This window comes from Danio rerio, chromosome 4 (assembly GCF_052040795.2).
Source record: "Danio rerio strain M-AB ecotype USA chromosome 4, GRCz13ab, whole genome shotgun sequence".
Classification (NCBI taxonomy): Eukaryota; Metazoa; Chordata; class Actinopteri; order Cypriniformes; family Danionidae; genus Danio; species Danio rerio.
The window spans coordinates 24,022,333-24,035,836 of NC_141024.2; the positions used below are offsets into that span (position 1 = coordinate 24,022,333).

The 13,504-nt window shown below is 36.3% G+C and overlaps 2 protein-coding genes and 1 long non-coding RNA gene across 11 annotated transcripts in view; 1 reads left to right on the plus strand and 2 right to left on the minus strand.

The window, feature by feature from the left end:
- The window catches only part of LOC147844726 (uncharacterized), a 200,097-nt gene that overhangs the window by 25,170 nt on the left and 161,423 nt on the right, over positions 1-13,504 (plus strand). The window lies entirely within an intron of this gene.
- Positions 1-13,504, minus strand: part of trhde.2 (thyrotropin releasing hormone degrading enzyme, tandem duplicate 2) — a 210,967-nt gene that overhangs the window by 18,805 nt on the left and 178,658 nt on the right. Inside the window, exon 13 of the mRNA XM_087248249.1 lies at positions 6,691-6,838. Coding sequence (XP_087104375.1) covers positions 6,691-6,838 — 148 coding nt within the window. The remainder of the gene's footprint in view (positions 1-6,690; positions 6,839-13,504) is intronic.
- LOC141381631 (uncharacterized) lies at positions 35-5,453 on the minus strand. The gene is made up of 3 exons (XR_015483202.1): positions 5,096-5,453; positions 3,483-5,053; positions 35-3,328 (listed from the first exon to the last, which is right to left on the minus strand). It is a non-coding gene; the product is annotated as an uncharacterized LOC141381631 (long non-coding RNA).

The following is a 13,504-nucleotide window of genomic DNA, read 5'->3' on the forward strand; positions in this document are numbered from 1 at the left end:
CAGACTTAAAATGCAGATAAGTTGTATTGTCGTATTGTTTTTTTTTTTTTTTTGTATAATGTATGTGTGCAAAAATCCTCATTATTCAGAGACGTCCTTACTCACTAATGTAGTGAAATTTGTTAAAAAACAGACTAGTTGGCCAGACCTTACTAGTTAATAAAGCATATATATCAGCATAATTATGTTTATAGTCATGAGCAACATTAGGGGCGCTATCATGAAATGCCAGTCATCAGAAAGGCAGCCAATCATTGCTCAGCAGTTGTTGGTTGTATATTTGAAAGCGTTCCCTAGAGCATATGAAATCCGTGCCAATCAGCTGATTCATCAGCAGATCACTTATATATGTGCATAGTTCAGCATATAGACTGCCAAAGTGATTTCACCAAGTAGGACATGTTCCTACATCAACATCTATGTTTATCCTGAAACAACATTCCAATCAGCCAATCAGAATTAAGGCATATGTTTTCTGTTTATGTTAAGTTTAGGCTTACGGTTAGGTTTTTTATACTATATGGATTTGGTTTTGGGAAAAGTTTACAGTTATGATTGGGTTTAGGGGTATGGAATAACTATGGATTACATTTTCTAACAAAAACTATGTTCCAGGATCAACATAGATGTTAATTTAGGATCACATTGGCAAAATCATGACGTCCGCTTATTGACCTTATTCTAAAATGCGAAAGTGCACCTGTTTTTGAGATTGTTTTAGAACTTCTGATTTAGTTGCCTATGGCAGTGGTTCTCAAAGTGGGAGTCGGGACCCCTCGAGGGGTCGCGGGACAATGAAGAAAACACGGCTCTCTGCAAGAAAATTTTGAATCAGAGAGGGCTAAAGTTTGAAAGCTTAGTGATTTTGATTAGAAGTGCAACAGTTCAAGATAAAATAATAAAATAAGCATAATAATTGAACTGTATCATTCTTCGCCCACATGTTGTCACATTCTTGTCATACATTTTATAAAGAATGACAACACATCTAATCTGCAACCAAAAATCTGTACTCTGTATACCCAACCAACTGCACAAACACAACAATGAGAACTCAACACAAACACACCGTGAGTCACCATTTGTAAACAATGTTCAGTCAGTGTGTCGTGTTTAGTCATTCATGCCATTTTAACTTTACTACTACTAGTAGTAGTAGTAGTAGTAGTCGTTGTTGGTGTAGTAGTATCAATAGTAGATGTTGTCGATGTAGATCTTGTAGTAGCAGTGATTGCTGTAGTAATATCAGCAGTAGTAAATGTTGTTGTAGTAGTATTAGTTGTAGCAGACGCTGTAGTAGTATCAGTAATAGTAGTTGTTGTAGTAGTATCAGTATTAATAGACATTGTAGTAGTAGTAGTCATGGTTGTAGCTGTAGTAGCAGCAGTTGTAATATTAGTAACTTTCTGAAGTAGTAGTTGGTGGAGCACTAATAACTTACTAGTATTGTTGTTGTCAGTTATTATTACTATTGTCCTTTCTTTCTTTTTACTGTCATTATTACTATAATACATTACTTTTATCGTTGTTACTTCTTACCACTGACTGGTTTCTTTCTATCTGTTTTATTCAAATCTGTGATACTTGCTTCATTTATTGACTGTTATTGTCCCTTATGTATGTACTCTAACCTGTCCAAGTTAGATTTACACGCACACACACACACACACACACACACACACACACACACACACACACATGCACATACATGCACCTACCAGTACCTGACTATTGTTTTTTTGTGTTGTCAGAAAGAGAAAGTTTGCTTGATTTGTAGATTGTCTTAAAAATATATTTTAAATACCTGAAAAACCGAAAAGCAAATCAGGTTATTAGTATGTTTGCCATATTGTGTTCATCTGTGCTTTTGCTTGTAGATATATTTTTTCATTACCTATATTTGACATTGTCCAATTTTGTTTACTGAACATACTGTATCATATACAAAACCGTCAAAACTGTGACCCTAAAAGAATGATACCAGCCGATCCATGAGCAATCTTTACCATTGCACCAGTACAAGATATTAGTATTCATGTCAGTGAGGCTCTTTAATGTGTTGTTGAGTAGTTTACACATAAAGATTGCTAGGCACGAGTTTGTTAACTTGCTAATCAAGTTTAAATCCTGTACTGGGATTTAAGGTAGGATGTTGTTTTAATACTTATTTATATTTTCTAATTAATATATGTTTTGCTGATGGAGGTACAAAAAGACACTACATTTTTTGCAGATTTGTTGTCTTGCCACCCCATATTTCTATAAGGGAACGTAGGAGTAGGTACTGATTTACTAACCTGATAGAACAATCAATGAAATCAATGAAATGTCTGTTATAGTAAAACAAGTGTGTGCTTGTGTCTCTGTTTGACTCTCCATATGGTGAAGGGAAATGTCGCAGCAGGTAATGTCATGGCTAATTTAGCATGACTGCTCTCCTTCATGCCCTCTTACTGAGACCAGTGAATGATCACAATTAGAGCCTGCTATGCAGCAATTCAATTCTTAACACATTCTTACAAAAGCAGGCAAAGGACATTGTTTTTAAATATTGTGGTGACGGTAGAGCTGATTATGAGTGTTTGTCAAGCTGTTACTGCAGCAATTGAGTAATGTGTCATTGTTTTGTCTCAGATTTGATGAATGATGACACTGTTTGTGTGTAAAAAGGCTAAAAAACACTGGCCAACATACAAGCTCAGATTGACACCTAGTCACATGATTAGATGACACCTGACTAAACTGCTCCAGCTGTTTCCTGTCTTGAATTACATCCAAAACATCTGCTGTATATCACAGTCAACGGGGTAAGGAGAGCCACAGAGACACGTTTAAATTCATCACACACTCACTGTGGACACTAAAGGCTCATCCATTGCAGAATAGGGAAAGAAATGACTCATGCACACCAAAAGATTGCGGGTAGGTGTGCGATTGAGGTTCTGAATAAAAAAAGTGGAGTTTGAAAGCAAGCGGACAGGTAAGATAGAAGCCACAAAAACACAGAAAGACTCTGAAATCATATCAAACTACACTACCTGACAAAAGTCTTGTCGCCTATCCAAGTTTTAGGAACAACAAATAATAAGTTGTCTTCTAGTTGATCATTTGCTATCAGAAGTGGCTTATATGAAAGGCAATGGCCTCTAGATTACGCTTATTTGACCAAAATTATATATGTACATGCCTTGATTTTTAATTATTTAATTAGGACAGTAAGGTCTGACTTTGCTTAAACAAAAGTCTTGTCAATTAACAAAAATATTGTACACTATAGAATATAAAGTCATGGTGCAGTGGAAAAAGAATTAATATTGTGTATGAATCCCTTGAGATACCTGAGAAAAAGTTGGCTCGACACTGCATTTTGGTCACTTTCTAGCAATCTAAAACCAACCAAATATCAACGTCATTTGACGATTTTATTGGGCATCAAAATAACGTTGTCTTTAGACGCTGGCTAGACCTTGAATTTTGGTCACCTGACATTTGAGCTTGGAGGAATGCATCCATACATCTCTGCAATGACTCAAATAACGTATTAATAAAGTTTGGAATGGTAAAGAAAGCATTCTTGCAGAGTTCAGATTCTTTGGATTCATCTTCAATGCCTCCTCCTTTTTATTTTACCCCACAAAAGCTCAATAATGTTCATGTCTGGTGACTTGGCTGGCCAATTCAGGAGCACCTTGATCTTCTTTTCTCTCAGGAACTTTGATGTGGAAGCTGAAGTATAAGAAGTAGCGCTATCTTGCTGAAGAATTTTCAGTTTGTAACGTAATGGGCAGCACAGATGTCTCGACTCCTCAGGCTGTTGATATTGCCATCTTCTCTGCATATCTTTCGCATGCCCCCATACCGAATGTAACCCAAACCATGATTTTTCCTTCACCAAACTTGACTGATTTTTGTGAGAATCTTGGGTCCATGCGGGTTCCAATAGGTCTTCTGCAGTATTTGTGATGATTGGGATGCAGTTCAACAGATGATTCATCAGAAAAAATCTGCCACTTTTACAAACGATCAACTAAAAGTCAAATTATTACTTGTTGTTCTGACAACTGGGATCGACAACAAGACTTTTGTCAGGCAGTGTACATACTGCACAGTATACGTTTTTGGTTCTCTAATAATCAATGTTTTGTTTGATGTTTGGCAAAATTTTAACTGAAATATGAAAACAGGGTGGCAAATAGATTAGCTCCACCCCTTTTTAACAATTCAGCAGCGTTGATTTATGTCACAGCTCTGCCAGTCAGAATAATTAAATTAAAGCATATCTAACTCATGCCAGCCACAATTTATAACAGTCATGCTGAGACTATCTGAACGTTTCTCTTCTTTAAAATGTGACATTATGTTTCACTCATATGGATTCAATATGTTTTGTGGTCCTGGCTGATTTGCATATGTGGCATAGGTCTGTGGTGCCATCTATCTCTTGGTTGAAGCAGATCATGTAACTATGTGCTGCAGTGGTTCATACGATATTAACATGAAACAAGACTTCATTCACCTCACAGGAACCATATTTACACTGTCCAAATTGCTTTCCTCCCTCTAATAAACGGTTAAGCATATAAAAACTGTAACTGTGTGGAATAGGTTTAGTTTTGAATCTCCTTGTTGAATACATTGCGTTTTGCCTTTTTGGGGCTTGTCGTAGATAAGTCATTGTTTATACACAATGCATATTTCAATGGGATGTTTTGTAGCTTCTAACAGTCAATAGCATTTTGTTTTTTTTTTAACACAGCTTTGCCAGGAAGAGTTGTTAACATTTGCCTGCTGTTGGGGATGTTTACATCCACTCTGGGGTGATTTTAGGTTTTAATTTGGCAACAACGTTCTCAAATTTATAGCAAATGGAATGATTTTTGGTGACAAATCTTATTTTGAAACATATTTTTGAGAAAACTTTGGAGTTTTCAAAAACTCTTCACTCTGGGCAACTTTACTACCCTTTCATTATGTTAGTGACTGTTTTTGCCCCATTGACTTCCATTATAATTTCAATTTTAACTATATTTATGCATGCAGATTTGTTGTTTTACTTCACAGAACTTCATTTAAAAACCAAAAAACGTTTTGGCACAGGCGTATCTGAAGAGTTAATGGTGCCAACTAGTGATCAACAATACAAATGACTTATTTTACCTATTCCTAACGGAAAAAAAAACACAAGCAATTAAAATTTTGAAATAAAAAATAATGTTATAATAAAAGTTAGTGGGGCAAACATAGCCAATAACATAACAAAAGTAGTCAGGACATGTCAAATACTAGAGACAAAATTGTTTAGTCAGAAGATTTGAAGAGTTACAAAAATGTTCTTTGAAAAGTAAAACTGTAAGCTTAGAATGTTTATGTCTGATTAATGTGAATTTTGTCACTGTTTTAGAGCACCCTAGATTATAGGAATCCTAGAGACTAGATAATTGATACTAGCAGACAAAAAAGAAAAAGAAAGACTCTAGCATTTATTTTTCAGTCAGTTACAGGATAGCAGATGTGGTTTTTGCAGGAAATATGGGACACCTGGACCTGTGTAAATATTGATTGACATAATATTCTTAAAAGCAAGAAACAAGCTTTCTCTGAACACATTGTTTGGCTATTTTTCCTATTAGCTAGAACATGACAGTTTGATTAATGGATATTTAAAAGTCAATATTAGTTATTGGTTATATTTAGTATACTTTTAATAGTGATATTGGACATTATATATCTAAAACTTAAATGTGGGATGCTGTTTAAGTATTGGAGAATGCTGGACAAATCCTACAACTATGGATGATCTAATGTGCAAAAATATTGGCATAACAGTAGAAATAGTTTAAGTAGTATGACAGTACAATATCCTGACAGATAAGAGTGTATTCCCTGAACTATGTGTAAGGGTGTTTGACCCCCCAAATGCCAGTTTGTTTGACAAGTGTGAGCAATCTGGTTTGATTGGAGTGAACATGAAATACTAGATTCGAAATCACTTTTTCGAACCATTCCATATGGATTTATAAATCATTCTTACCAAGTAAATGAACTGCACTTCACTGTACTTCAGCGTCAACATCTCAACTATGTTAATATGTGCAGCATGATGTGTTGAAAATGTATAAGTGACAAGAGTGGTGGATCTGTTCAGCAATCTATTTGGTTGCGTGTCACTGCATCCCAAATGATTTAAAATAAAACACCACAATTTATTTACAGCAATGTACTCTATAGCAATAAACGAGAGCCCTTCTCTACATGCTTTCCCCTAAGAATTGCATCATAATGATGCATAAATCTTCATACTTCGAAAGCAAAGTACAGCGTGAGTGCAGTATGGTGGGGCAGGGTTGGCAATTGATTCCTGGGTCGATTCAAAGCAACCTTGCCTAGTGTGAATACACCTTAAAACACAGCTAGTGGTTATGTTTTGGGGTGCGAAATTGCCATTGTGTTTAGAAACTTTGTGGACTGGATGATGATCAGTTTTGATAGACAGTTTTTAGTTTTTTGATTTCCTTGGTTTTGGATGATGATCAGAGGAATCATTTCCAGAGGAAATTTCCAGAGGAAATTTGTTTTGTCTGTCTTGTGGCAGTCATTTAAGTCATGCTGCTTGATATCAGCTGTATCTCTTATCAGACTAGACAAGGCTAAAACACAACATTCATCAAACTGATGTGAGTTCAGACTCACGCTGAACAGGCTGTGGTCTAAAGTGCGGTCCAGGAGTTTGTCCAGCTGGTAAAGCGCTCGACTAGCAGCGTGCCAGGGCAGAAACTCGGTCTCCTGAGACAAATAGGAGATCATCTGCAGGGGGACGTTTTGTGGCAAATATCCAGCTCTGAGGGAAAGAAAGACAAATTTTAACTCATATTACCTCTTTGGTTGGCACATTGTTAACATTTGATTACAAACAGTTCATTTTGTTCATCATTATTCTTTTGGAATAACTGCCAGGCATTGTGCTTTGCGTGGGGAGACATAATGTGCTGAAAGAATCAAAAAAAGAAAAAACAGCTTCTCCTGTACGGCTACAGTCATGTTCAGTTTGCATAAATCCATAAAACATAAGCTCTCTTCTAAAATACAGACATGAGCATTAACAGCACACATTGACTGTCATTTAGAGTAGCGCATCAAATCCCAGATGTGTTACAGCAGGACCTTGGGCTCTAGTCAAATGAGATTGTGTTTCTAGGGCACACATCGGTGCCTTCTTCATTTAATTTCATTCCACGTTTCTTACCGACTTTCCCCTTCAGTCTTTTTAGAAACTCCCACAACTTTCCCACGAGAGCTGAAAAAGTGAATGTGGCCAATATCCTCAGAGCAGAAACGCAAGAGAGACTAGATTTCCAAGATTCTTGAAAGAGAATGCTTAGGTTTTTTTCTCCTTTTTTTTCCGGCTAAGGCTCAGAATTGGAACACTTTAGCAGCCACATAGCATTCTGGAGACCTAAGACAAGTTATCTGCATCACAAATACTTCAAATACACTCTGAGGAAAGTTTCAGATTTACATTTATGCATTTGGCAGACCATTTCATCCAAAGAAATGTACACCATGTAAGAGGTATACATTTTTATCAGTCCAACTATATTGACTATATTTGCACAATCCATGCAGGATTAAAACAGATGACTCTGGTATGGGAGGGCAATCTCATTGGCTGTTCTGCTATGAATTAATGCACAAGTACAACAATTTATTTACTTACCCTCAGGGCTGTTTATATTGAAGTTGATATTTAGCCGCACCATGTTGGTGTTTCGTAACATCAAATTTTATGAGGTAGGTCGTTAGCCCAATGCTCAACCCCCAACCTGGAGGACACGGACATACACATATACACTACGCATTTGACGGATTCAATTTAGCCTACCCTTTGTCTTTGGACTTGTGGGGGAAAGCGGAGCACCCGGAGGAAAACCACGCAAACACAGAGAGAACATGCAAACTCCACACAGAAATGCCAACTAACCCAGCCGGGGCTCAAACAAGCAACCTTCTTGCTGTGAGGCAACAGTGCTACCCACTGTGCCACCATGCTGCCCCCAGAACAACAACTAAAGTGATAAAACTAGGTGAACAACATAGGTCAAGAGGGAATTTATTTGCATATTTTACATATTTGCAAATCATATAGTTGATCAGATTATCAGACATATTTCCACAAGTGAATCCCTTTGTGGTGAGTGAGAAGTTCTGTGAAAATGCTGCTGAAATGTATATGTGCAGCAAAAGCTCTGACAATACAGATTAGTACCACCTGCAAGAATAGTTAGATACTGTACATTAGTGGTTCCCAACCCCAATCAACTGGTACTGGGGAAGAAATCGTAAATTTTTCTTTCTGAGTCTAAACTTTTATTTTGAAAAATGTTTTATTTTGAAAAATGACCGTATTCTTGTGGCTACATCTCGGTCACTTGAGCGCCAAAATTTAATCTACAAGCTAGCAAAATGAGCAAGAAACAGACGTTTTTGGAAATTTCTTTGCAAAATTTCTTTGCAAAGAGGAGAAGCCCCAGTGAAGGACCCACAAACTGCCAAGAAATGGATCCGCAACCCTTTTGTCACCAAATCAGGTGAATCCAGCATGTCTGTGCAAGAAGATCAACAGCTGGAGATCGCAAATGATGTCTGCTATTTACATATTGTGTTTTTTCTGTGCACAAGTTTTTTATTTTAATGGTGCACTCGCTCGTGCCTTCAAGGTGCACCACCCAGTTGAAAACATCTTCAGAATACCGCAAGCACACGGCAAGTCACTTGATAAGAACTGACTGATCAGCTTTATATTTCGTATGAACTATACAAATTTCGGTAGACTCATTATCTCAGGCAAACATTGCAGTGGTTTTTAATTTTCTACTAAAGCTTGTATCAGAGTTGCAGCAATGTTTTGTCAGCTTGTCATTCTCTGTGAAAATGGTTTATAATCATCTAGCAGTCTATGTACACCCACCACCTGGGCCGCAGTAAAATTGTCAAGCTTTGTCTGGTTCACAGTGATAAATAGGTTGGGGACTACTGCTCTACATCATCTCATGCAGGCGCTGAACATATATTCTCGGTTCAGCCGTCTGTTTGGTGTGTTTATGCTAAGTTTTTTGATCCAGATGGTACTAGACGCAGCCAGCGCGAGGTGACAGGAAAGTCAGTTTTCATTGCCACTAGTACTTAGACGTTGTGTTCTGGGCTTAAAAGACAGCCACTTCTAATGTGAGTTGGTAGGACATCTCTTGAAGTAAGTGGAGTGGGGTTTACTCAAACAGCTTCTACTGCCTAGCTTCAAATACAATTTGTCCCTTAAAAATCATTCTTATCCAGTTTACAGCACCAATCTAACCCTACTATCTATGCTCGCACTGCTTAGAATGCGATTCAAATCTGAGACTCTGTATGCACTGACAAGGACGCTAAAGACCATAACCTCTAGGTTTAGTCAGTAGTGTGCATCTTGAAGTATACTGTTGTATGTAGAGTGTTTGTATTTGCTCCTACTGGCTGATCTCAATTGCACTTGTTGCTTTTTTGCCCAGCAACATTTATTCAAACAAGAATATACACGTCAGACATTTACTGATATTGAAAAGATGACATAGTCAAATAAAGTCATGAAAGTATTCTCATAGCTTCAATATATAAAAAGCTGCCCCCTTGCTAGCTATGTATAAGAGAACTTTCAGATTTTATAGCTTATTTAATAGCTTGATTTGTCTTCCATGATGAACAAAAGTCTTACTGGTTTGGAATGACTGTGGGTGAGTGATTAATGACAGAAGCTCTTTGGTAGATGCACTAACAGGTACTAAAGACCACAGCTTCTAGCTTTTTGACATCAGGGGAGTGAGGTTTTTGCACAATCATTGAAATGAAGTACAAACTGATGCGAAATGTCTGCTTTTTGTGTCTTGTACAGAGAGACAGTGGTGGATTGTGGTCAGCCCAGACACTGTGTATGTACTGCAATCAGTTTTTGCACACCTAAGCACACTACTAAAATGCTAAATCTAGTTTAGCTCATATTTATGTTCCACTTGCGCCGTGGTCTTCCTGTTAAAGGCCTTCCTCTGACTCATAATGCCTGATATTAATCTTCATTTCTTATAATTCCATGCAGGGCACATAAACGCTCTGTATCAGAGGTCAAGAAAAAAAAAGGAAGTGATCAGACTTGGAAACGGACTCATTAAATTCCCGGGGACAGATTCACCCAACACACATTTAATTGGGACATTAATCACAGTTACTCACAGACACCCACTGCTACCCTCGGAGGTTTTTAACATTTCCAGAGAAAACGATTTGCATTAACATTAGTAAGAAATATTTGAGACTGTAAAAAATTTGAAACAAACCATTTAAACATCTCAACAGTCACGTGTACACATAAACAAAGTATCGAATGTACTGTATTTAGAATATCTAGCAAAGGAAAAATATTATTGTGTAACTGAGAAGAGATTTACCTCAAATTTTTATGAACCATGCTATTCATCTTTTAACACCCTTTATATATTTTAGAAGGGATAGTTTAGTCACCATTTATTCTGTTAAACAGAATAAAGGTTTTGAAAAATGTTGGAAACCTTCTTTTGTGTTCAATAAGAAACTCATAAAGGTTATATAGCACATGAGGATGCGAGTGCATTTAAAGTTTTGGATGAAATATCCCTTTAACCCTTACACATTATTTCAATTATTCGTTCATTTATTTACTTTTGCTTTTTTACTTAAACACATTAGATTAATTTGGAACCAGTTTTATTTACTTGTACAACACATTTAAATGAACACATTGAATTAAACATGAGGTTTTTGTTGTAGAAAGTAGTAATAGTTGTCATTTCACCAGCATGGACCACGCCACACTTTGAGCTAGACTTTATTGTTGGGATGTATGAAGGGAATGGTAAAAGAAAAGTGGGATGAAGGGGAAGGGAAGCAACAGGATAAACCGTGAACTGGTAAGTAGTTTGTTCGGGCATGCCCAGAGACTCCCTGTCATTACAGGGAGGTACCGTCCCTGTAATGTTTTGGTAGAAAGATTGGGCCACCCAATTAATCCTAGGAGTAAAGACAGGGTCATAGGATTGTGAATGGGAAACAAGGAAATAGGGGGAGCGAGGGTGGGTTTGAGAGAATGAGAAGAACAGTTTTAGAGATCTGCGTTAAATAGGTTTTAGGGAGTAGGCGATTCATTAAGGAGACAAAGCGAGACATGGTTCTGCTGCTGAACCTTTGTTAACAAGCTAACTCCATTTAATGTACAAATATAATATACAGTATGTATATATATATATATATATATATATATATATATATATATATATATATGTATGTATGTATGTGTGTGTGTGTGTGTGTGTATATATATATATATATATATATATATATATATATATATATATATATATATATATATATATATATATATATATATATATATATGTATGTATGTATGTGTGTGTGTGTGTGTGTATATATATATATATATATATATATATATATATATATATATATATATATATATATATATATATATATATATATATATATATATATATATATATATATTATTTATTTATTTTTTTATCTGAATAACTTCCATGTTATATATTCACTATATTGCTAAAAGTTTTGGGACATCTGTCTTTAGATGCACATGAAATCCTAACCCTAATCTATAGGGTTTAATTTATAGTTGGCCCACCCTTTGTAGCTATAACAGCTTCAACCCTTCTAGGAAGGCTTTCCACAAGGTTTTTGTAAGGAAGTTAATGGGGATTTTTGATTTCTTCTAGCACATTTGGTTCAGTCTTCACTCTCATCCCTCCTAAAGGTGTTCCGTATAGGTTAAAGTTAGGACTTTGTGCAGGCCAGTAAAGTTCCTCCACACCAAACTCATTCATCCATGTCTTTATGCAGCTTGCCTTGTGCACTGGTCCACAGTCATGTTAGGTAAGGAAAGGGGTTTAAGGATTGGTTTTAACTACAGCGGTTTGAACTGTAGTTTTGCCGAATGACTAAAAAGTTATCAGTATGATGTTAAAATCTGTACATTTCTAGTCAAACCATCCTTCTGCAATCTTATATCAAAAACAGAAATAAGGGCAGCATTAATAGCTAAAAATTTGGGAGAGCGTTGCTATTAAGTGTTTGTATTGTATTGTCATAAATACTAATGTTAAGTCAAAAGTAATTCACAAATACTAGCAGAGCTGGAAAAGAGAAAGAGCAAAGTTTACAATACAGTTTTGTATCTTCCTCGACCATGTGACCAAAGTCCAAATACTCAGTCATACAAACTGACCAATCAACATTTAACCACATGGTAAAACCACCAAGGTGCACACCCATCTTAGTCAGGCCCTGATCTTAGCAGAATCTGCCTTTGGAATCTGTATGAACCTTCCTGGTGAAAAAGATATGCAATATAAACAAATGTATATGGTAATTTGCACTCTTACAGGGAGATCTCCAAACTGTTCCTACAAAGTGGAGAGTATATAATTGTCAAAATTTCTTGGTATGCTTAAGCATTAATACTCCGTCTTAGTTTCACTAAAACTAAGACATGCCAAGCCAAAAACAAACAAACATAACACTTGGCACAATACAGTCAGGCAAGAACCATTCTCCTGGCAAACACCAAACTCAGACTCATCTATCAGATCGCCAGACGGAGATGCATGATTGAATGCTTTATTATAATATCAATAAGTGTTGACTGTAGAATATTTAGTACCTTTTAAAATTCAAGCAACACCATGGTTGAGTCCACTAAGCTCCTGAGAGTCATAAATGTTTGTAGGAACAGTCTGGATCCCTAGGTGCTTGACAGATGTGGCCATGGAAGTGTTTGTGAAACTTTTTTTTGTATCCAAGATTCAGTTTGCCAGAACAAAGCATCAAAATTTCATCTAATGAGCCATGAGTGTACAGTATATAATAAACAATTCATCAGTCTGTAATGATGTCGAAAAATTCCAGACACTCATCTATCATTCTTTTAAACTGATTACATGGAAATATTCAATGTATATTCTCATGATTAATGTGCCCACAAGATGTAAAGGATGGAGTTTCAGCATTGCGTCAAGAGCTTAATCGTATCATGCGCATATTAGTTGTGTTTCTCATTAAGGTTCAGCGTTTATAGACATTTCAGTACAGCGTGGTGCTATATTTGAACGGTTTAATAAAAACATATATCGTATTTTGGTACAGATGATTATACGTTATAATCCCGGTAGGATTTGGTTTGTTTGAACTTCATCAAATCTTTTTGACTGTCTGTCTAATTGCATTTAGTCAGCACTCACTTCTGGGGATTTACACCTACCTAACTTTAAATAGTAACAGTTCTTGACTCCAGTGAGCTACAAACATTATTATGGTATCACTGGAAAGAAAACAATTTGAGCTTTAGAAAACTACATTTTGAGTTTAGAATGCTAAAAAATATAACAAGTTCTACATTATGATGTAATGAGAAACA